The 24511-nt window shown below is 36.6% G+C and overlaps 4 protein-coding genes across 13 annotated transcripts; 3 read left to right on the top strand and 1 right to left on the bottom strand.

Moving 5' to 3' along the window:
• Positions 1–705: 705 nt before the first annotated feature.
• On the top strand, positions 706–6854 carry LOC110790559 (uncharacterized). Of its 3 annotated transcripts, none has more exons than XM_056837342.1 (5): positions 706–748; positions 4083–4147; positions 4272–4316; positions 6060–6157; positions 6478–6854. In XM_056837342.1, the coding sequence occupies exons 1-5, from the start codon at positions 727–729 to the stop codon at positions 6551–6553; spliced, it is 306 nt and encodes a 101-aa protein (XP_056693320.1). In that variant the 5' UTR covers positions 706–726; the 3' UTR covers positions 6554–6854. The 3 variants fall into 3 exon arrangements, with proteins under 3 accessions (XP_056693320.1, XP_021851031.1, XP_021851030.1); XM_021995339.2 differs by lacking the exon at positions 706–748 and adding an exon at positions 3784–3862; XM_021995338.2 differs by lacking the exon at positions 706–748 and adding an exon at positions 3809–3862 and having other exon boundaries at positions 4044–4147.
• A 707-nt stretch (positions 6855–7561) lies between these two features.
• On the top strand, positions 7562–10426 carry LOC110790572 (jacalin-related lectin 3). Its single transcript, XM_021995353.2, has 7 exons — positions 7562–7997; positions 8117–8317; positions 8463–8744; positions 8863–9099; positions 9181–9483; positions 9602–9820; positions 9931–10426. The coding sequence occupies exons 1-7, from the start codon at positions 7995–7997 to the stop codon at positions 10255–10257; spliced, it is 1572 nt and encodes a 523-aa protein (XP_021851045.2). The 5' UTR covers positions 7562–7994; the 3' UTR covers positions 10258–10426.
• Positions 10427–11501: 1075 nt separating this feature from the next.
• Positions 11502–20551, top strand: LOC110790571 (jacalin-related lectin 3). Of its 8 annotated transcripts, none has more exons than XR_002533826.2 (9): positions 11502–15398; positions 15552–15617; positions 17150–17353; positions 17583–18089; positions 18170–18400; positions 18531–19001; positions 19120–19338; positions 19433–19786; positions 20378–20536. XR_002533826.2 is itself a non-coding variant. In XM_021995350.2 (8 exons), exons 2-8 carry the CDS (start codon positions 15579–15581, stop codon positions 19730–19732), a joined length of 1971 nt encoding a protein of 656 aa, XP_021851042.1. In that variant the 5' UTR covers positions 11502–15398; positions 15552–15578; the 3' UTR covers positions 19733–20283. The 8 variants fall into 8 exon arrangements, 4 of the variants coding, with proteins under 4 accessions (XP_021851042.1, XP_021851044.1, XP_056693319.1 ...); XR_002533825.2 differs by lacking the exon at positions 20378–20536 and adding an exon at positions 19947–20283; XM_021995350.2 differs by lacking the exon at positions 20378–20536 and having other exon boundaries at positions 19433–20283.
• A 2901-nt stretch (positions 20552–23452) lies between these two features.
• On the bottom strand, positions 23453–24511 carry LOC130467090 (uncharacterized). Its single transcript, XM_056835554.1, has 2 exons — positions 24421–24511; positions 23453–23994 (listed from the first exon to the last, which is right to left on the bottom strand). The coding sequence occupies exons 1-2, from the start codon at positions 24468–24470 to the stop codon at positions 23697–23699; spliced, it is 348 nt and encodes a 115-aa protein (XP_056691532.1). The 5' UTR covers positions 24471–24511; the 3' UTR covers positions 23453–23696.

The following is a 24511-nucleotide window of genomic DNA, read 5'->3' as shown; positions in this document are numbered from 1 at the left end:
CCTTAAATTTTATATAAGATACATGCTTGCCAAACCGCTATTGTCATTTAAGGTGATATAAAATTTCAGCACTTTATTATTTAAGACGTCGGGAATGGCTTAGCAAAAAGAGTTTAAATGAACATATAGTTCACAAAGAACATATAATAGAAAAATTTCACTTATACGCGTACATTTAAATTCTTCTCCATGTTCATTAGGTGTTCATCAGGGTGCACAGTGAACATTGTGCACCCGGGTGCATAATCTAAATTGCGAGCATATGCAACCATGACTTGAAGCTTATGTCGTAGGTTGACTGTGTAAATTGTTTACAATGTTGATTCCTTTTCTATGTCAAGTTGGTGTTTAGCTTGCCTAAGTCAGCTGTATGAGCTGATGTCAAGTTTTAACAGTGGATAAAAAACCAGTACATAAATAGTTTTTCGTGGCTGAATAAAAAAGTTTGTGGGGGTATATGTAAAAACAGGTGAGAAATAGAGTGACGACCTTGGTTTAAGATTATGGAAGAAAAATGAGAGATTGAAGTAACATGTATGTCAAGTTAATAGAAAGCACATGTACTAAAAATACGGTACATGTAGAATTATTTAATGAAACTTAAAATAACCTAAAGACCAAAATACCCCTTTAAATTTTAAGCTACCTAAAAGACCAATATTTCTTTACACAACTTCAAAGGAATTGCCGTCACGCAACTTGTGCTCCTTCAAAGCTCCATTCTCGATGCTCCTTGTTTCTTTTGAAGGTATGTCCTACTGTATCTCCTATCTTGTTCAAATAATTTTTTCAATTTGCTTTTTTGTCATAATTTTCCATGATTATGTGTATGACAAAAGGTTAATATAATGATAATTTGGGTTAATTAAGACAGTCAGATTTGACTGCTGGATCCTACCATCGACAGTCAGCTTCGACCACCAGAAATCTGGTACAACCGGCGTCTGGTTGTTCCGGTACCAACCTAGAGAATTAATTATGTCATTGAGTTGTATTTGAGTCAAATTTTATAAACTTTGACTACGGATTCATAGTGAGACATTTCACGACGCAACCCACGTTACTACTTACTACGTTAGCAATCCGCACGAGTCATCATGAATTAGTTAGTGAAGGACTCATGAAGTCACGATCACGCCTTGCACGCACTTTGGAAGTATAGATTTGCTAGTAGAAATAGCCACTACGAGGCGTTTCCCACGAGCAGCCAAACCAACCAGGACCCAAAACGGAAATTTCACACCACCAACCTGGTCATATGATTGTTGGTAATTCAGTGAAGTGTGCATGGTGTCACGTGCTGATTTTTTCCCTTGGCTAACTCTTTGTCTATTAGCGTCACACTCTCGTCGGACTAACTAGTCAAGGCACTTCGATGCTCGACTAATGCTAAGTGATGCTACGAAAGTTTAAGTGAGGAACATACTAAGACACAAGTGTTTCACAAATTCTTATTTACAAAGATTGTACAATAAATATTGTACACCAGTGTAAAAGTTAACTCAAAATGCGTAAAAATTAAGCTTATATATGTAAAAGTTATCTATTTTTTTAGTGATTAATTTTTTCATTTTAATAAAACTTATTTCTTCAAAATCACTAATAATGTATAAAATTAATCATTAAACTCTTTAAAATGTTTATCTATCAATTTTTTTTTTTACTAATATAAAAGTTAATCAAAACTAAGTTAACGTTACAAAAAAATGGGTAAAAGTTATCTTGGTCTACAATAAATTTATTGTACACCTTATACGCGCAAGACCTTTTGCAAGTGTTTAGGCTTTTAAAGAATGTTTTGTATTTCTTGAAAGGAGGCATCCCGATTTATGGCTAATTCAAAATAATCCTCTATAGGGGATGGGTACTCCTTCTGCTGTCAGCTACAATGGGTGCCCCTGTGGCCCATGCTGCTGCTTTGCCGCCTAACGATAGCGCCCATGCGATTCCTCAAATGCGTTGTTACCTTGGTGAGGGATATGCGCAAATTTTTTGTTGTATCCGGGTACAACCAGAGTTGGTTGTACCCCCATCCAAAACGACGTTGTTTTATGTTGTTTAAGATGAACATTAATATACGTACTGGTATGAAAATTAACATTTACTATTTCGGAAATGAATATTTATTTATTTATTGGAAATGAATATTTACTATTTTGGAATAAACATTTATTTATTTATTTGTAAATGAACATTTATCTACTCATTCGAATTTGAACGTTTTTATCTAATTATTTGACAATCCTCATTTATTCAACCACTTTAGAAATGCATTTATCTACTGATTGTGAAATGAGTATTTACTAATTTTAAAATGAACTTAGTTATTGCATTACGATGTTATTACTTTGAACATATATTTACATTATCTTGAAATAAAATCCTTATAGAACACCGCTGGATTTTGAATTCGCCCGATTGTTGGTTCTACACATTGATGCTTCTGAGCTTGTTCATCTTAGTCTTTAACTCAGGAAGATTGGCATTATTTCATTTCTGGACAATTAGGCATTACCTTTATGTGTAGCAGTGATTAAGATTAAGGTGTAGGAACTTTGTGTTTTGGTTCATAAGTTTATATGTTTTGCACCTTCTCTACATTGATCAAAAAAATTTGTAATGGTCTAAAGCCAGGATCAGTCGGCAAGCTAAACAACTTCTAAGAGAAGAGACTTGCAGATTATCTACATTTTTGTTATGAACAACCAACTCTATTCTTCTATAGGATGAAAGACTACAAAAGGAAATGACCGCAATTGAAAATATTGATGATTCCTTCAAATTCTTCCGGTGTCAATCTGGTATTGTTTACATAAGTGGACTTAATAGAACAATAACGAACAAAGAATACAAAATGTATGAACAAATAAAATAAAAAGTATGAACATGCAATTTCATTATGAACATTAATCAGATGATCATTATGAACAAAAAATAAACAATGAACAAACAATTCAACAAAAAAAAAACAATATAAAAAAGAACATAAAATTACAGAAGAAAGAACAAACAATACAACAATTATGAACAATTTTATGATGAATTTTAAAAAAACAACATGAAATAATAAACAGTACAACAAGAAAGAACAAAACAATAGAAAAAGAAAGAATAAACAATACTGGCGCTTGTAAAAACATAAAAGTTCAATGAAGAGTTTAATTTCATTATGAACATTAACCATATGATTATTATAAACAAACAAATAAACAAGAAAGAACAAACAATATAAAAAAGAACATAAAATTACATAAGAAAGAACAAACAATACAACAATAAGTTTGATGCATGAATTTAAAAAACAACATGAAAGAACAAACAGTACAACAAGAAAGAACAAACAGTACAACAAGAAAGAACAAACAATACAAAAAGAAAGAATAAACAATATTGGCGCTTGTAAAAACATAAAAGATTAATGAAGAGTTTAATTTCATTATGAACATTAACCATATGATTATTATAAACAAACAAATAAACAAGAAAGAACAAACAATATAAAAAAGAACATAAAATTACATAAGAAAGAACAAAAAATACAACAATTATGAAAATTTGATGATGAATTTAAAAAACAACATGAAAGAACAAACAATACAACAAGAAAGAACAAACAGTCGACAAAAAAAAACAAATAATATGGGCGCGTCGTTTTTTGGCGGTACAGCTAGAGCTGGCTGTACCCGAGTACAACAGTTAGGGGTTAAGGGATATGTAGAGATGGTTCGTGACAATGGGCTTCCATCCTTTCTGACCCAATCAAACAATAGCCCAAACTTATAACAAGAAAAATAGAACGCTTAGCAAAGCGGTTGAAATAGTTTGCTCCCGTCAAGCGTCTACTCAAGGATTCCAGTGAAAGGTTCTTCAATTTCTCATTTTCTCTCTTTCTCTCTCCTAATTCTTGCTAAAACCCTTACTTTCTATCTTTCTAATCATCGGACCTAAAATCTGAAAGTTTCAATTCTTTAAAATATATTTTCATTCAGATTTTATGTAATTCAATTCAATTTATAGCTCGTGAAATATCTTGTTCATTTCAGATTGAAATAATTTGTGTGAAATTCATACAAATTTTACAGAAATCACAAAAATGCCGTCGTTGCAAACCGCACTACCTCCAGAACTTGCCAACAATGTCATCAGAGTTAGTACCTGTTCTTTGTTCACCTTTAATTTTGGTCGATGAAGCTTTTTATTCATTTTATTAGTAAATTGGTACGAAGTCGGTAGATTTTGATTTCTTTTGGTTGTTTGTGTATTCACCACAGCTTTACCGTGAATGCCTCCGACGAGCTAAATATATTGGCAGTAAGGTGCGTTGTTCGTCTCCGTTTTTCGCTAATTTGTTCATTGAATTACTTACTGTGTCTTAGTTTGAGCGTAATTTTATTGATGAAGTAACTTTTAACTTACTGTGTCTTGTATTTTGTCAACCTGTTGCTTATTGGACTAGCTCAATTCATGACTAAAAATAGGAAATTTGTGGAGGTGTAAAAGGATTTCTAATTGGATTGGAAGGCGAGACATTCATAAAATACATGTACATTGTTGTCATTTCTTACAAGACAAGCTCAGTTCATGCCAAAACTTAGGAAAATGGAAACTGCTATAACTTTCACCTATTTGTTGCTATAAATAGAGCTGTGCTAACATGTGTCTATAATGAGGTACGTGGTATTTTGAAAATGGAAATCAGTTTTTATACTTGTCTTGTAGAAAAGGGAACTTGGGAGAAAAATTGGAGATTGGAAAATGCAACTAATGCCACCAATTTTTTGCGTACTATGTTTGGAGTACGCTCCAATTTACACGACACTGCAAAAATTACGCTTAAGTGATGCATGACTTTAGCCTTTAGGTAGGAGGTTCTCTTACAAATAAAGAAGACAAATAGAATTTAATGCATGCTCATGCTCACATAAGAGCTGATCCAGTACCAAGACGTTACCATTATTCTAAAGCAATTTGAAACAGTGGCAGGGAAATAGGATGTGGCTCTTGTTTCATTCAGTCAGTTGGTGCAATTGCTGCTTAGCCCTCCCCATCTTCGGATCCCCTTCTATATCCCCATTCAGGAAATGATAATTGAATTTTTGTTTGTTGACCAGCAAAATTGTGGCTCAATTATTTGTCAGTACTGCTGTAGCTCAGTTGTCGACCAATGTCTTTGCTGTTTGATTTGTTCTAGAAACATGTTTGAGGTTGAGGTAAAATGACAAGAAAGGTTTACATAGGAAGCAAAACTTGATTGAATACAAAATTTTTACACTGGTATTGTCTTTTAAATTGGCCAAAAATGTGAACCAAGAGTCACCTTTGTATAATTGTAAATGATCTCGTTTCACACTTGAGATGAGCCCATCTTGGATACTTTGAAACCAAAATTACCTCTTTACTTACTTGAAGCTTCACTTCTGAGAGATTACCACTGTAAGTTTAAGACTTTAAGCAATTCCTTTCTGAGTGCAGAGCCAAGTCAAAAGGCTTCTTGATCAGCAGTCACCGAGTAGCTTGTGCTTGTCACTAATATCGTTTTAGACAACCTGAAGTTTGAGGCATTAAATTAATCGAGCTTTGGTAAGAGATTTTCACTTGACAAACTTAACATGTACTTTGACATGAGTGCAACTGTTTTAGTTTTTTTTTTTTTTTTTTGCTGGTGGACTACTCTTCTGTAACATTGTAAGTTTAGTGTTTAGCGTTTCAGCTTTTGATGCATATTCTTTGTGGATATATTAGCCACTCTTGTCTATGTATATGGTATTTGATATTTCTCGACTTTGGTTATAGAGAAGGGTATATACTTGTGTAAAAATTATGATAAAATTGCATGCTTATTAGAATTTGACCTTTGGGTTACTCCTTTAGTTTAAATAAACCTTTATAGAATACTTAGAAGTTGAAGGATAAGTAAGTTTCGTCATTTGACCTTCAGGACTCCATGATGCTCTTGTTTTCTTTTGACTTTTAAGGTGTTACCTTTGTTACATAAATGACGAGTAAAATAAAATAGTGAACGTGTCATTTGACGTATAGACTTTGTCTTGAATATACAGAATTATAACACAGAACTTGTGGTTGGCATGGTGAGGCAACAGTTCAGAAAACACATGCATGAGACAGATCCGGAGAAAATTCAGAAGTTAAAGGATGAGTAAGTTTCAGTTCCGCTCTCCCAATCAATTTGCACCAAGCCACCAACACAACAAACTTTTGTTATTTCACTATTGTGATGAACTTCAGCACATTTGATCAGCGAGTCTTATACTGTACCTACTTTTAATATGAGATTTTGTGGTGATGTTTGAGAATTTCAATTCAAACATTTTAAAGTATATATATTTGTAAAATGATCCTAAATACCAAATATGTCATGTATAGTTGGCGTTATATTCCTTGTAATATGCCCTAAATTTACTTTATTTATACAATCAGGTCCCAGACTTTTGATTGTTTCTTTCTGTTTGTATGCAGTGCGGCAAGGGGACTTATAAATCACATATTGCACGAGTCAGAAAGGCTGTCTGGTCGTAAGTTCAGCAAAAGCTAAGGTTTTGACTTCATTGCATTGAAGATTATGGTCCATATGTTGGTTTTGATGATCTTTCCATTAGTACGTTGTAATAACAGATTTTAGTTCTGTTTACGGGTAAATTTAGGTGTGCATTTTTGCGATATAAACGATTTTGGAAATGTATTGAACAATTGCAATTGTTCTGAACCATAGTAGAAGAGAGTAGCTGGTTGAATAAGTTTTTAAGATTATGCTATGACGTGCCTTCCAACTGGCTGTTATAGAAGTTTGAATAATTGATGTAGTTTGGATGAAATAATAAATCTATTGTTCTAAATTTTGGAAGTGTTTTCAGAATGGGTATAGAGCAAAGTGATGTTATCTGTACCCAAGTTTGGGTCTCTGTCAGTTTCAACTCAGTGACCATGACATTTGTGAACTTTTTTGCTTTAGTGTCAATGGAACAAAACCTGCTTTTATGTTATTTAACAGAGTCTGAACATACTAATTCTTAAAGCGAACTGCCAAATTCTTAAGCTTGAATATAGTAGTAAGCTTAATCTTGAATTTAACCAGCTCAAATGAGTTCGAACATAACTAGGGTGATTGCTCGATCGGGCTTGGCTTATTTTCACCTGTAAGTCGGAATATGTTTCCATCAAATTTCAAACTTTAGTGGGAAGGTTGATCAAATATATAGGAAGATTCTCCAGAATATATGGATAGGAATGCTCCATGCTTTGTATTCTATCAGCAATACTAAATGTTTCGTTTCGCTTCCCTTTGCTTCATTGGATAGTCACTTATGTGGTTGATTTAGTCTGATTAATGAAAGTAATATCAAGTTGAAAGCATATTATCTTCTTGAACAGTCTTTAATATAATACTAAGATAAGTATACGGGGAAAAGAAAGGCGGATGCCTTAGCTTAGCATCTAGCTACCCATCGAAAAAGTATCGGATGCCTATTCGAATTTGATAGGATAAATATTAAATTTGTATGTTTGGACATGTGTATGTTTGTTTCCCAGTTGAGAGTAAACAAAGCAGATTTGGATGAATATGACTAACAGTGGAGGCATCAGCATCAAAAGGATGGTAGAATGACCTTACCAACATTCAGTTAATAAAACTCTTGCATAAAGCCTAGCTTGTGAGTATTTGGTCAAAACCTTAGCTGAATGGGAATCAGCTTTCTGTGAAATGACTCTTCATACCTGAATTGTGAATCCTATCCCTCTTACCTGCCGTATGTAATCGCTAAAGCCTAAAGGCAGTGATGCAGACAAGATAAGATTCTGAAATTTGGATCAACATGCACATAAACCATGCACTATCAGTTTTATAAATCAGGAACTCGGATTTCTGCAGAAACAGAAACTACTGAGACCACAAATTCCGTGCATTACTTCTAAGACATCAAAAGAAAACTTCCCAGTTCCCACCTTGAGTGAATTTCTTCTGAGCTAAAAGGGAAATGGTAACTGAAGCTATTGTTTTCATTTATCATAATTTCCTGTCTTTTTCTTTTTCTTTTCTTTTCTTTTCTTTTTCCCACTGATCTTGACTATCCTGTGGTTGGTTGCATAAACTTGGCAGAACTTGGAGGGGAAATCATTTGGACCGTGGGGAGGCCAAAGGGGGTATCGATGGGATGATGGAGTCTATTCAGGTGTAAGGCAAGTAGTGATCTCTTCCAGTTCAGTTGGAATCCATTGCATCCAGTTTGAGTACGATAAGAATGGTCATGCTATTTGGTCTGACAAGCATGGTGCCAACTCTGGTACCAGGTCTGATCAGGTAAATAGTCACTTACCTCTTATTATTTAGGATTTGATCCAAATTCATGCATGGCTTCAAAAATAATAATACCAAGAATATATGATGATGGTTATTTCAAAGTTCAAGCTATATAATATGGTTTTATTCTACTATGGTTGTGCAGATCAAGCTTGACTACCCTACGCAATTCCTAATCTCAATTAGTGGATACTATGGTTCTATAACAGAAGGTGGTTCAGTGATTGTCAGATCACTTTTCTTGGAAACAAACAGGAAAACATATGGACCTTTTGGCATTGAACAAGGAGCTCCTTTCTCGTTGCCTGTAACTGGTGAGATGTTAGTGGGTTTTCATGGATGGAGCAGCATATACCTTGATTCAATCGGGGTTTATGTTAAGTCTCACCACCAAACGGTCCAAACAAAACTTCTGGAGACACAAAGGGTATGGAAGGAATTGTCATCTTTTTTAAGAATCGTTTTGTTCAAATGATTTTATTGGACCAACTCTAAAGTTTCACATATAATATAATTCTTGACAATGTTTGTAATTGGTTGAATAGATGATCCCTACTAGCCATGTTAGTAGAGTTCCTGGGATTAGCAAGAAAGTCCTTTCATTTGGACCATGGGGAGGGGATGGTGGAATGATATTCGATGATGGGATTTATACAGGGGTACGAGAAGTGCATTTAACGCGATCAGGAGGGTTGGTATCAATTCGAGTCTGTTATGATCAAAATGGGAAGATGGTTTGGGGGAACAAGCATGGTGGATCTGGAGGACTCAAGCATGATAAGGTTTGTATTTCTTACCTTTTATTTTATTTGATTGGTTCTGCTATCTAAAACTGAATGTTGTTAATTGATATTTGTGAGCAGATTGTTTTCGACTATCCCTACGAAATGCTGACTCATATAACAGGATACTATGGATCCATGATCTTACGAGGACCTACAGTGGTTAAATCAATTACTTTCCACACCAACAAAAGGAGTTATGGACCATTTGGAGATCCACAAGGATTTTCGTTCTCCACGGGCTCAATAGGTGCAGTTGTCGGGTTTCACGGCAAAAATGGATACTTTGTGCATTGCATCGGAGTCCATGTTCTTGATAACATATCAGTCCTCCCTCAGTCTTATCCTGATCCTTATGACATGCCTATCCTAAAAAATTCTGAGGTAACATACTTGCTTGCTTAGAAAATCATATCATATCATATCATATAGTTATGTCATATATATTGTCACGCGCATAACATTATAACAGACATTGGTTTATCATTCTGAATAATTACAGGTGGTTTGGGGAGTGCCAAGGCAACCGGATCTGTATGAATCAGGGCCATGGGGAGGTGAAGGAGGTAAGCTTTGGGATGATGGAGTATACAGTGGGGTCAAGAAAATTATTTTAACAAGAGGAGATGCCATTTCATCTATACAAATTCAGTATGATCAACATGGTCAACCTGTTTGGTCTTCTCTACATGGAATACCCTATGATGCTTGCACCTACCATGTACAGTAATCTCTAACATCAATCTCTTCCTGTGTTTTTTGTTGCACTCCTTCTGTTCGAAATTATAAATTATAATACAAGGAACCTGATTCTTTCGAGTGTGTTTGCAGATAAAAATTGATTACCCATATGAAGTGCTTACGGGCATCAGTGGAAACTACGATGTCTTAGTTGGAGATATGCAAAGAAGGATAATAAGGTCCGTCACCTTTCATACCAGCAAAGCCAAATATGGACCGTATGGGAAACCCATAGGCACATATTTTTCTTCGGTGAACAAAGAAGGTAAAATAGTTGGTTTCCATGGAAGGAGTGGCACTTTCTTGGATGCTATCGGAGTCCATATGCAGCACTGGGTGAGCGATGAACTGTCACATGGTCCATATTCTCCCGAAAGAGGAGGCATCAGAAATATGCTGCACAAATTCTACAAATGACTATGTTTGTATAAAGTGCACGGTGGCAGGCTGTGGGATCTATATGTGTATATTGTAGTGTGGAATCTGCTTGTATGATGATTTTCTGAACATGTTTGCTTACTTTTATATTTTGCTTTTATCAACCCTGTATAATTTATGATGCATGTTATGTGTACTAATTATCTGATCTGCTTCTTGTAAAAATAGGCTTTTAGCACAATTAATTTTACTTGGAATGCAAAATCTGCTGCAATGTTACAAGGCCAAATTATCAATTGGAGGAAACCTACCAAATTTCACATGGAGTGCAAAACCTACCAAAGTGTCATATTCTAATAAAGTAACATATTTTTAGATGATGAAATCCAACTTTAAAAACTCCGGCTAAAAGACTAAATATTGAAGTCAATCACATCAAATTTAACCGTGAAAAATCTGATTCAAATTAGAAAATTAATAATTATGATTGATATTTATCAAGAAGTAAAAAGAAAATTATATGATCATTCCCGTCACATGTATATCAAAATAGGTGATGTTTGGTTGCAAGTAATTAGAGGGGGAAGTGTGACTTCCTAGAAAGTGCACATTTGTCATGTTGTTTGGTTGACATGAAATTAATAAGATGGGGGGAAGTAGAACTCCTAGGAATTTGGAGTTTCCATGGGAAGTGACTTACCTATCCTCCACTTGGTAAGTTACAATTCCCATGTCATTTCCTAGGAATGTGAATTCCCCAGTGCAACCAAACAAGAGTATGTCATTTCCTATGAAGTTTACAAATGAAGTAACTTCCCATGAAAACAAACTTCCTATGGAAATTTACTCAAATGACAAAAATTAAATATTGACAAAGTGTTATTTGTTATATTATCAAATGACATGGGAATGATACGTGTCAATTCCTGGTGCGATTTTTTCCCGCCAAAAACCACTTTTCCAAAAAATTGTATCTGTTTTATTTTATTTTTATTCTCTACCTTTTTTATAAACTACTCCTTATTTATGTATGGAAACAAACTTTTAATAATAAATTATGACAATAATAGATCGACGTAATAATAATTAATATTCACTTAATATTTTGGTCAAATTTTCATATTAGCATTTTATATATGCATATTAGATGAATAAATTTAAACGAGTATGTTAAAAATGTTATAACTATGAAAAAATATCACAATCTGTGCGCGTGCACGGGATCTAATCTAATAAACTATAAAAACCATCAAACGACTGCAACCGAATGCACCTTAGGCCACCTGGTAATCATTGCCCAATCCTTCCAAATCAAGATAGGGTGGTTTCCCCGCCACATCCTTAATTCTCCAATCTCCATCTTCCTCGAATATGGAACTGATAATTCAAAAGGCACAAACAGCAAGGGAATAACCCAAATAAAATTTTAAGAAAACTGATTACAAAAAAGCTTCGTTCTTCATCAATGGAGAGCTTAACCATCCCCTGCAAATCCACCCCGCCTTTACCAATTCTTTCTGAATTTTCTCACATACCCATTAAACCAACACTTCCTTTCTCCAAAAGCCACCAACCATTTCCCTCAAAAACCCCAGATTTTTCCCATTTGAATTATCTCCTCAAAAATGGTAATTTTAGGGAAGCTATAACTGCCCTAGATTCATTTTCAAGAAATGGGTGTAAGCTTAAAGCTGATGCATTTTCACAGTTGTTAGATTGCTGCATTGTTCTTAATTCCGCAGAATTAGGGCGTCAATTACATTCTAGATTACACTTGGTTGAGGATGTTTGTCCCTTTGTTGAGACTAAATTAGTTAGTATGTATGCCAAGTGTGGGTGTTTGGGGGATGCTCGTAAGGTGTTTGATGAAATGTCTGAGAGAAACTTGTTTAGTTGGTCAGCTATGATTGGGGCTTACGCTAGAGAGCAACGATGGGGTGAGGTGGTTTGCTTGTTTGGGTTGATGATGAGAGAGGGTATTTTTCCCGATGGGTTTTTGTTTCCCAAGATTTTACAGGCTTGTGGGAATTGTGGGGATGTTGAGACTGGAAGGTTGATACATTCTTTGGTGATTCGAAGTGGTATGAGGTCGTGTAGGCGGGTTATTAATGCGCTGTTGGCGGTGTATGCAAAGTGTAACAAAATGAGTTTGGCTAGGAGGTTTTTTGAGGAGATGGATGAAAGGGATATTGTTAGTTGGAACTCGATGATATCTGGATATTGTCGGAGAGGTGAGAATGTTGAAGCGCATAGGTTACTGAATATGATGTGTGAAGAAGGGATTGAACCTAGTGTGATAACGTGGAACATATTAGTTACCGGTTACAATCAGTCAGGTGATTGTGATGCTGCAATGGAACTCATCAACAGGATGAGAGGTTTCGGAGTGATTCCTGATGTTTTTACCTGGACCTCAATGATCTCAGGCCTTGCTCGGAACAATAGGGTAGTTGAAGCATTAGAACTCTTTAGGGAAATGCTTGTGATCGGTGTTCAACCAAATGAGGTTACCGTAGCTAGTGCAGTCTCTGCCTGTGCATCTGTTGAATCTTTAGAGACAGGTAAAGAGCTTCATTCAGTTGCATCTAAAATGGGTCTTTGTAACAGTATTTTGGTTGGAAATTCACTAATAGATATGTATTCAAAATGTGGAGAACTTGAAGCAGCACGCAAGGTCTTTGATTTGATGTCTGAAAAAGATGTTTATACTTGGAATTCATTGATAGGAGGGTATTGTCATGCTGGTTATTGTGGCAAAGCCCACGACTTGTTTAAGAGGCTGCAGAATTCAGAGACATCACCCAATTTTGTGACTTGGAATATCATTATCTCAGGTTACATCCAAAATGGAGATGAAGACAAAGCCATGGAGCTCTTTGAGATGATGGGCAAGGAGGGAATAGTAAAGCCGGAAACATCGTCATGGAACTCTCTTATTTCTGGTTTTGTACAAATGGGACGCAAGGACGAGGCACTAATGATATTCCGAAAAATGCAGTCCTTGGGTAATCGACCCAATCCAGTTACAGTTTTGTCAATTTTACCTGCTTGTGGTAATCTAATGGCAGCAAACAAGGTTAAAGAGATCCATGCTAGTGTGCTGCGTGGAAAGTTAGATTCCCATATCGCTATTTCGAATTCACTAATTGACGTTTATAGTAAGTCAGGCAATCTTGGATACTCGAGGTCTGTATTTAACTGTATGCCTTCAAAGGATATCATCACTTGGAACTCATTCATGGCTGGTTATGTTTTACATGGCCTTTCACATGATGCACTGGATGCCTTTGATCTGATGACAAGGGAGGGATTTGAACCTAATAGAGGTACTTTTATAAGCCTCATACTTGCATGTAGTCGTGCAAAATTGGTTGAGAAGGGGAAGCAAGTATTCTGGAGCATGACTAAAGATTATCATATTGTGCCTGGTTCTGAACATTATGCTGCAATGATAGATTTATTTGGCTGTTCAGGTAAGCTTAAAGAGGCAATTGAATTCATGAACTGCATGGAGACGGAACCTGACACAGCTGTATGGGATGCATTGCTTACAGCCAGTAGGGCTCGTGGAAGCATTGCTTTAACAATCCATGCAGGTGAACATTTGCTTGATTTGAACCCTGGAAATGGTATGGTCCACCATTTGGTTTCGCAGGCTTACATAGCTTCTGGAAGATCTCTCAACACCCTGAAAGAGCGCAGGGCACTAGGAAATATGGATGTGAAGAAACCGTGTGGGTGCAGCTTGCTTCAATTGAAAAATCAGGTGTATGAATTTTTTAGCGGTGACCATTCTACTTCAGGTTTGAGCACTCTTTCTTCTTGGTTGAAGAGTATAGAAGGAAATATCGAGCTCCCTGGCTCAAACAATATCCACCATGTACATGAAGAAGATTTTGAAGAAATTAGCGGGTTACACAGTGAAAAACTCGCCCTTGCTTTTGCTCTTCTCAACACAGATTTTAAAGTTAAATGCATAAGGATTGTGAAGAACTTCAGAATTTGTGAAGATTGTCATTGTACAGCAAAATATATCTCTTCAGCGTATGGTTGTGAAATATTACTAAGTGACACAAAGTGTTTGCATCATTTCAAAGAAGGGAAATGTTCTTGTGGGGATTATTGGTAGTGTAAAGAAAGTAACAAGGCAACCCACATTATTTTGTGTATTCCCTGACAATCTGTATATATGTAGTGAACCAAATGTTATTTTGGCTGGACAGGAATCTCAACAATGTGAAGTATCTGAAGATATAGCTTTTTTTGCATTATTTGGCACTTACATACGGATGAACCACACAAAGTTCCAACAATATCGAAGGAGGAGCATACTTATAGTTTTGTGTTTTTTTATATTTCTGACATATTATTTACTTGGAAGAAATTAATTGCTACTTCCTATTTAAATTCATGGAACTTTTGAACTGTTTTGTTGAAAGATAATCTCCAAGACTTTCCCCTCAAGCTTCTAGGTTTTATTACCATAAAAGCCATCTTTTTTGGCAAATGTTTTTTTTTCTCTTCATTATATTTATATCTGTTTTATTATAAGTATTTGTTAAGTTGGTTGAACTTACTAAGGCATGATCAATGAAGATGAGTAATGAGAAATAAGCAGAAAAGTATCCTTTAGGGATGCCCTTTTGATGGTTTAGGGTGTTTAGTACCAATTTGAATGTTTTTGTTGATCTCGTTCTGTAGAAATTTTGGGGTTGCTCATGGATTGAGTTTCTGGCAGTAACAATTGGAAGGAGAAATGTTTTTTTTGGGCAAATGGAAAGAGAAATATTATTTTGTTGGTTTCTTGTAGTTTACCCTGACTTATTATTTTCTATCAGGCCTTTAGAGTTGAATATTCATCTGCAATTGTAAGTAGTGCGTACAGAAGTGCCAGATTTTTGTTTCAACCTCTAATATTTTCTGTTGCTTGTAAAGTTGTTTTTTCTAGTGTTTCAGGTTGCTCAATGCAATGCAAAAGCTAAAGGCTTGATGAAAAATACTCTTGCAGAAGCGTATCCACTCATCACTAGTAGGTTTGGTACAGAAAGAAATCAGTGGAAGTAATGGTGTTAATTGCTATCTGTTTTCATTTTGTTGGTAGTCAGTGTCGTCTATGCACATGAAAGAAAATCTACCTGACTGCTGGTTTTCCGTTTACCATCTTGAACGGCAAGGATCAGGTGAGAACTAACTACTGAAGTTTTGGAGTACTCTTGGTTTGAACTTCAGGATAGTACTTCAATACAAGTACGGAGTACTATTTATCCAGCGAATTTCATGTGCACATTAAATGCTGAAACACAAAAATGAAGGTTCGATTTTTATTGTAACAGGTATTTTTTCCTCGATTCCTCACCGAGATGCTAGTTGCTTTTGGATCTCAACAAATTTCTAGTGGAGTAAGCTACATTATTCTTTGGGTCAACTCTTTTTTTTCAATGATATGCTTTGGGTGTAATTATATTGTAGATTTGTAGTGTGAGGCTTTATTTTTTTATTCTCTATCTTGCTCCGTATTTCTATATTTAAAATGATTTTTGATTGATCCTTAATTTACAAATAATTAGAACTTTAGCCATCTTACAGCCCCGGAGCTTTTTATCGTGAGGATCCTATTTTTTTTCATTAGTTTTTGAATCACAAGTTGCTATCATCTAGTCATCTAGAAACAGTATTTGATTCTCTGGATTTGATTGTTGATCAGATGCTGTTTGATATTTGTCAAAATTATGAACCTAGTTAGACGCTCTCATAGCTGCATCAGAATTATCAGGACAATTTTGTTTGCAATTGAGAAAGGAAAGTTAGTTTCCTTAGGTGATAACATAGTATAATCTTTTCGAAAAGAGTAAAAGCTTATCATGACCTTTTTGTTTTTGGCCTGGAAGGGACAAGGATTGGGAAGTTAGAATAAAATTGATTGCTTTCATTTCAAGCTCGATTGTTCGAATTGAAGTTGACTGTTGAGCTGCAAAATGAATGATGTATTTATGCTCTACATACTGAGAGTTTGATACAAGAATGTATCTGATAGATCCTGAGAAAATTGAATAATGATATTCCTTCTTGCTTCTAACCCACCCAAAAGAGAGGGACCTGGTTGACAGTGCTAAAAAGCTTGCATAAAAGTCATGAACGTGAGCTGGCTGCACCACTAGGCAGTAGTCACTAATCTGGCCACATTTTTGTTGCATGAACTCTTCTGTTACTATTTGAAGCCTAAGTAACAGCAGTTCTGACTTCCTATTTACCTGGTTTGTACATAATGTATAAAAAGACTCAAGGTGCACCAATAGAGATAGGGATTTTTCTGCTCCTTCGGTGCGCCTTGGTGTGTCTAGTTGAAGTGAGGTAAGTCAACTAAAAGTAAAATTATTGGTTATAAAGAAGTTGTGCACCTCTTGGTGTATCAACAGTATAAATACTCTGATGGGATCATGGTTAGCTTGTGCTGTGGGCTTTAAAATAGGTTTAGCTGTCGGCAATAGCTGTTATCGATTTTACTATATGTGTTTATTGTTTGGCACTGTACAATTAGAAATTTGGAAAAAAAAAAATGACCGTTCTAAGTGCAGGATGCTTCTCTGCTCTAAAGAAATTCCTTGGTTCCTTTGGAATCTGATGCTATTGCTTTCAGTCCCCTCTTCTAAAGTGGATGACAGAATTAGCTTCTTCTGCATTTTTCTGAATTGTTTCTGGGAATTTGCCATTACTGGAATCAATTCTGCTAAATGTTATAAAATCATCTGTTTGCTGCTCAAAGAATAAGCACCAACTCATAGACAAGCTGATTCTTTGCCTTCTGTTAGTAGCTCAGTGTTTGAAAATGGTACCACTAGTTTTTAACTTGTACCTGTAATTTGCTTATTATTCAATGTAAGATTGCAACCTAAAATCATACCTGATTGAGTTTTTCATGATGAATTTTCAGGATAATGAGAAGAAGCCAGTCACTGTTGGGCCATGGGGTGGTCAAACTGGATCTAGTTGGGATGACGGAGTGTACACAACTGTGAGGCGAATACTAATAACACATGGAGCTGGTATTGACTCCATTCATATTGAATATGATAAGCAAGGATCTTCTTCGTGGTCAGATAAACATGGTGGATCTGGAGGCTATAAAACAGATGAGGTTTGTCAAAACTATCTATTAAGTTGAGTTATCCCTGAGTCGTCAACAGTCCTCTGTATATCTTTTTTTGGTTTCTTTTATCGTTCTTCATATCTGCATTAAAAAGTGAAAGGGGGAACGAGGGAGAGGGGGGATGGTTGATGGAGAGTGGGTACTGACTTGGATAAAATCGAAACATTAGCTTACACCAAAGTTAGAACAACTCATCTGAATATTTTCCACATTACAGGTTAAACTTGCATATCCAACTGAGTTCCTGACATCTGTACTTGGTTACTATGGGCCCTTGTATCATGGTGGTCCAGTTTGTGTCCGATCACTGACCTTTGTCAGCAATGAAAAAACACATGGACCATTCGGTGTCGAGCTAGGAACATTCTTCTCCTGCCAGAAGGTTGGGGACAAAATTGTTGGCTTCTATGGTAGAAGTGGTTGGTTCTTAGATTCCATCGGAGCATATGTGAAGCCTCTTGATCAAAAAAATGTGTCAAAAAATATAGCTTATTCACAAAACTTTGTTCCAAACGGGGTTGAGAATTCTGGTTATTCAGTAATACATGGGAGTTTAGGGAAGGATTATGACATAGTGCTTGCCATAAAACAGAGGGATAATCTCTATAATGCTCCTGCTCCTGCTCCCCCAAAAATAAGGGAGATGGACACCAATACTTCACCATTGACATTCTCAAGACAAAGTTCACGTTCTGACTACTCCGATGTGGAAGGCAAAGAAAAGGTACAGGACTGATTTATTCTCTTATAAGTTGGACACTTAAATTCATGCGTTGAATACTGAAACTTCACTTTGTTGTTTAGGCGTTGGCCCTTCCTCCCCCTGCTGAGAAAAAACCCCCAGGCATTGTGACTCATGGACCTTGGGGTGGAAATGGAGGAACTGCGTTTGATGATGGAACATACACAGGCATCAGACAAATTATCATATCTCGAAATGTTGGTATTGTTTATATGAAAGTGTTATATGAGCAGAAAGGGGAAGCTGTATGGGGAAGAAGAAATGGAGGGACTGGTGGGTTTAAAAAAGACAAGGTAAATGCTTCACTCTTTCGACTAATAGAGTCAAGTTCATGGATCCTTGATTTTTGGATCATAATGGATCAGATGAAAATGGCTCATTCTTTCTTTCTGCTGACTATATATATTGTATTTTACCTTGCAGATTACCTTCGATTATCCTTATGAAATCTTGACACATATAACGGGATTTCATGGCCCGACAATGCTCAGTTCTAGCATCATAAAATCACTCACATTTCATACCACGAAAGGGAAATATGGACCATTTGGTGAAGAGCAAGGTGTGGCCTTTAGCTCCAAATCAAAGGAAGGGATGATTGTGGGTCTTTGTGGGCGGAAGGGACTTTTCATGGATGCCATTGGGGTTCATGTTAAAGAGGGGAAAGTAACACCACAATTGCGCCCTCCTGTGCCTTTAAATGATAACAATAAACTCGGTTTGCCTTTAAATGATAACAATAAACTCGGTTTGCCTTTAAATGATAACAATACTAAACCTGCTATTAAACCTGCTATTAAACCTGCTACTAAACCTGCTATTAAACCTGCTATTGAAGGCGATCCCTTGTGGCCTAGCAAGCAAGTTATTAACAAAGGAGCACCTGTTGAAGAGGTAATACTCCGTAGTTCTAATTTCTATATAATCTTCTGTGTGCTTTGAGTTGCAAATCACAGTCCTGAGTCCTGGCAAGTGTGAATAGTAATTTATTTGATTTTTACATATTCTTCAGCCTGATTACAAGTTTGTAAAAGAACCAGCTCCATGTGGACCTGGACCATGGGGCGGTGATGGAGGGAAACCTTGGGATGATGGAGTCTTCACTGGAATTAAACAGATATTTTTGACAAAATCTGAAGTAATATGCTCTGTACAAATTGAATATGATAGAAATGGACAGTCAGTTTGGTCTGTGAAACATGGCGGCAACACTGGCTCCAAGACACATCGGGTAATATGGTCTTTCTTCCTCTAAGTTGAAGAGAAAATGATCTGAAAATGTTTTGGTCTCATCATGTTATTTTATTGGCATCTTTCTGTTGCAGGTGAAACTGGAGTACCCACATGAAATGCTTACTTGTATATCAGGTTATTATGGTCCAGTTGCGAAGGATGATCATCCCAAAGTCATCAGATCATTAACATTCTATACTAGTCGGGGAAAGTATGGTCCATTCGGTGAGGAAACAGGAACATACTTCACATCAACAACTACTCAAGGAAAAGTTGTTGGCTTCCATGGAAGAAGTGGCTCAAACTTGGATGCTATTGGCGTTCATATGCAACACTGGTTAGGAAGTTATAAGCAGCCAAAACCTTCTTTCTTCAACAACATGTTTGGCTGAATAACAACTATTTGCTGTCTTCTTCACTCAGACAATACACACATCACAGTAGTAGTAAGTATCATTGCACATTGTTGCAAAATGCTTTTTAAATTTTTTTGAACAGAATTCAGGTTCTTAGTGTACTTGTACAATTCTTGAATCCTAGAAGGGGGTTTATTACATGTCCAGATTATGATGTTGAACTAAATATAAGGGATTGCATATTTTTTAGATGGATTGATGAACAAGAACCCACAACTTGGCAAACAAATGTCATATTAGGGTTAATGCAAGATAAACGAAGCCTTGCTGCTGAAGTTGATAGTTTTAGGATTAAACTTAGTGAAGCTAACAAATATGCAAGGAAGAGGGAGTCAAATTTTGTGATGAGAAAGATGAAAAGACCTATTAGTGTGAAATATGAAGTGCGGGTTATAATCCTAGTGGATCTGTTTTTATTTATTTGTTTTGTTTTAAGTTAAGTGGGTATGTAAGTAATGTAATAATTTGCACTAATGTAATGAATACTTTAATATCAATAATATCTTACCTCATGGTCTGTTTTCCAATCTTCTGCCATTGCAAGATCCTGAAATGCTTGGCTTGATATTGTGTGTTGTCCTTGACTTAGTTGAGTCTGTGACAATGGAAAATCTTGTGCAGGAAAGGAGTAGATGGTTTGCTCACCCCCGTGATCATAATAGAAAGATGCAGCTCTTTGTCTCTGTTGTGTGGGGAAATGTTGTGTTATAGGCTGCATTAAAACAAATTAAGAACAAGTTAATTATAGTACATGTAAAGTAACAAAACATAAATATGTTTAAATGTATTGACTGACTTACAGTAGCTATTCTTTGATACCCATTAGGGTAGGTATAAATACCTACACCCCTATTGTACATTGGGATAGCAGAACTGGTTGTTGAGTGTTGTTGTTGTGGTGTGGTGTGTTTTGCATTAGCATGAGTGTTGTTGTGTCGTGGTTGCTTAGGGGCATTCTTGCAGCCTCTTTTGTTGTGGCCTGGCACACCACATAAGCTGCATGTCATGATACTGCCTGTTTTCTTCAACTTACCGGATGCAATGACCTCTCCCACACCATTTCGTCTCTTTGTTTTGGTCTGCCACAACCTTTTTACACAGGGAGCCACAACAATGGTATCACTGAAAGGCCACTCTAGAGGACCATTTAAAGGCTCCAACAAAAAGGCATATGCCTTCATGTAGGTCTGTTTTGTGAAGTATCCATTCACATACTGTTCTGGGTGGTCTACTTTATTCCATATAGCACCAATTGGATTTTTGCATGGAATTCCACTCACCAGCCATGCATTGCAACTGCAAGTATGTTCATTCAGATTCACCACATACTTAACATGTGTTGCACCTTCTCTTACTCCATAGCAAATCCCACCATCCCATAATGCATTCCAACCCCTAGCCCAAATCTTGTGTTTCTCTAACTGAATTTGGATCCTAAGACACAACAATAACTCTTTTTCCCCAATGAAATCTCTTTTCTTATGCAATCTTTCCATCAAACCCTCTCTGATATCTTCCAACATAGTAATAATAGGCTTGTGCCTTGCACGCAAGATGTATGCATTAAATACCTCACTCGTGTTGTTGTCCACACTGTCGCAGCAGATAGTGGAGTGTAGAATTCCTTGCACCATTTCATGTAGTTCATTTTCATAAGATTTTAAGCAGCTTCACTAGAAATGCCCCTCATTATTTCAATGTTTTCCTTGAGGTGATTGACTATGTTGCTTTTTGCAATAATCCCGAACTGTTTTCTGAACTCTAAACCACCACCAAACACTCCCCTAAAGTTACAATACACATGCCTTGCACAAATCCTAGTTTCAGCTTGTGGAAACACAGTTGAAACTGCTGCAAGTAAACCCTTCTGTTGATCAGACATGAATGTGTACCCAACTCCTTCACTTCTGCCTAAATCAGTAGCTAGAATTTCTAAGAACCAACTCCATGTGTCAATGCTCTCAACCTCACAAATTGCCCAAGGAAAAGGGAACATTTGATTGTTTCCATCCCTCCCAAATGCTACTAACAACTGACCCCCAAATGTCTCCTTTAAGAAACAACCATCAAGTGAAATGAATGGTCTGCAACCAGCCAAAAACCCTCTCCTAAGTGCCTCAAAACACAAATACGTTCTCTCAAATACATTTGCATTCAACTTCAACTTCATTGTATTCCCTGGATTGCTTCTTAATATCTCGGCTGCATATTTAGGTAGTAATGCATATTGCTCTTTGTATTCACCAACAATGAGTGCCTGACCCTTTCTTCTAATTCTCAAAGCCTTGTCTTTACTCACCCTTATACCCTTTTCTAACCAAATGGTTTCTTAAATATCTTGCACTCTCATGTAAGGGTTCACCTTGAACAGATTGTGATAATGGTTTGCAATCCAAGTGGAAGTCATCTTCTTAATCATAAGTGTTCTACCACAATTGTGCTCACTGACATATGTCTTAACTGTAAAAGACCTTATTTCTCTCTCCCATGAAGCCCATATTCTCCGTTTAAAACCTTTATCCTTGTGCTCACACTCTACACAGACCCTTTTGGAATCATTCTTAGTAAATGGAATGTTTCTTCCTTTAACAATGGAGTAAACTATGATTGCTCTCCTAAAAGTCTTAGAATTCTCAAACTGTTGCCCAACATAAAAGGTTGCTTCCCTGTCTTTAGTGTTGTATTCAATTTGTTTCGTATTGTCCATCTTATTATGTGGTGGTGCAACTAAGTACCCAACATCATCCTCATACTCTGACTCACTAGGGCGGTCTAAGTATTGTACCCTTCTAAGTCCTCCCCTACATTCCGACCACCTTGACCCTTACTATCTTCTAGTTTTTTCAGCATTACCAACTCCTCAGCATAAGCTAGTTTCCTTCTCTTATCATCTGATATCTTAGAACTAGCATTGGCTAACTAATCATCATCCTCATATGTACCTTCTGAGTCATAATCAATATCGGGTTCTAGTTCAAATTGAGGTTGTTGCTCACTTTGTTTAGGTGGGAGTACTATAATAGGTGGTTCCACATAGTCACAATCAAGGTCCACCACATCATCTCTGTCAACAGTCAACAACTCAAGGAAACTATCAAGTCCACCACCTCTCCCTTCCCCCCTCACCCCACTCCTGTTTAGGTTAAAATTGTAGATGGGTTTGATTTTATGATCAGTGTATATATGAATGCTTTTTTATTGGTAAACTAAAGCTAAGAAAAGGGTCACAAGAACTACTGTCAAAACCTAAAAACCTTACCCCATTCTTGAATTCTTTCCTAGGGTCCCAAAAATGCACTTTCTCTATATCATTGTACCCTAAACCATCAACTAATGCCTTCACATATTTGTCATATGCATTCTCAGGGATGTCGTCAAAGACATCTACCCTCCCCCCATTGCTAAACCATATGCCCTTCTACAACCCATTCACCACCATGATGCACAACTATGCAAGGGTTCAAAGTCAAATCATCAACATCCACATTTGATCACAGTTAAACCAACATCAAATAAAGAACAAATCTTTAAGAAGTCAAACCAAATGCAAGCTTGAATAATAACATAAGAGATAAACAAAGGAACCAGTTTCATTCATTCATTGGATAAATTCAGTTACATTCACAAAAGTGTAGGCTTCAACCCTCATATTACGAACCTCAATCCACTATTGAGGGAGAAGCCTACGGTTGAGTATAACATACTGCCATAGCAATGACAAATTTCAAAAATCAACACTTGTCACATTTCAAAAACCAACACTTGTCACATTCCAAAAACCTACTTTGCTATGAAAGTACTGAGTGAGTTAGACCTAGAAAATTTAAAAAAAAAAAGTTATAAACAAGATGGATCATCAGAAGCTTGACAAAAGAGGGGCCACTACCAGTGCCACCACCTCGCACCCCTGCATGGCCTCCACCAAGTGCTACTGCTCCTCCTAGAAAATGAGGGGGAAGTCGTCAAAGTAGACGGTCATGTCCTGGTCAAGCCAGGCGTGGAAGTCACGGCCATCATTCTCAATTATGTCCATGATGACCCACTCTCGCAGTGACCCGCGGTAGCATCCTGCAGGGTACGAGTATGGGAGGCGGTAGCGCAACTTGGACCACCTACGCCACTGCTTGCAGACCCACTGCACATCATCCTGTCCCTCCCAATCCAGCTTGGGGAAGATGTCATTCATGAGGATGTCTTGATGATAGCAAAGGGGGTGTGCCTCCCTCAAAGCAAGACTCCTAAAGTTAAATTAACGGCCAAAGTCATTATCAATCAAGCAAACTCTGTTTTTTATTTAAGTAAATGAAAATTGTAAGTAAAACCCTAATTACTACAGAATCTACTTTAAATTACTCTCAATTTAGCAACAATTGTTTAATTAAACATATTAAACACCATTTTCAAGAACATGCAAGCATCAATTCGAATTGAAAATTGAAAAGTAAAAATAGACGAAACCCTAATTCCAACTTAAATTGTTAAATTATGCAAAACCAAGCCACGATTGTTCAAATTAACATAAAAACACCATTATCAAGATAATGCGTGCACCAATTTTGGGAAAAACTTGCTTAACAAAAAGCCTTAAATTTATCATGCAACAACTACCAACATTTATTGAAAAAACCGACAAAGAGAATGAATGAAAGTACCATGAGGAATACCTTCGTCCTATCTGGAGATTCTTGGCCTCTTCTTGGGCAGACCTCCCCATTGGGCAGGAGCAGTTCTCTTTGATGACGATGAAGCATCCAT

The sequence above is a fragment of the Spinacia oleracea genome, chromosome 2 (assembly GCF_020520425.1).
Source record: "Spinacia oleracea cultivar Varoflay chromosome 2, BTI_SOV_V1, whole genome shotgun sequence".
Taxonomy (NCBI): Eukaryota; Viridiplantae; Streptophyta; class Magnoliopsida; order Caryophyllales; family Amaranthaceae; genus Spinacia; species Spinacia oleracea.
The sequence above is the reverse complement of the archived record's forward strand: the minus strand, read 5'-3'. Positions and strand labels throughout refer to the sequence as shown.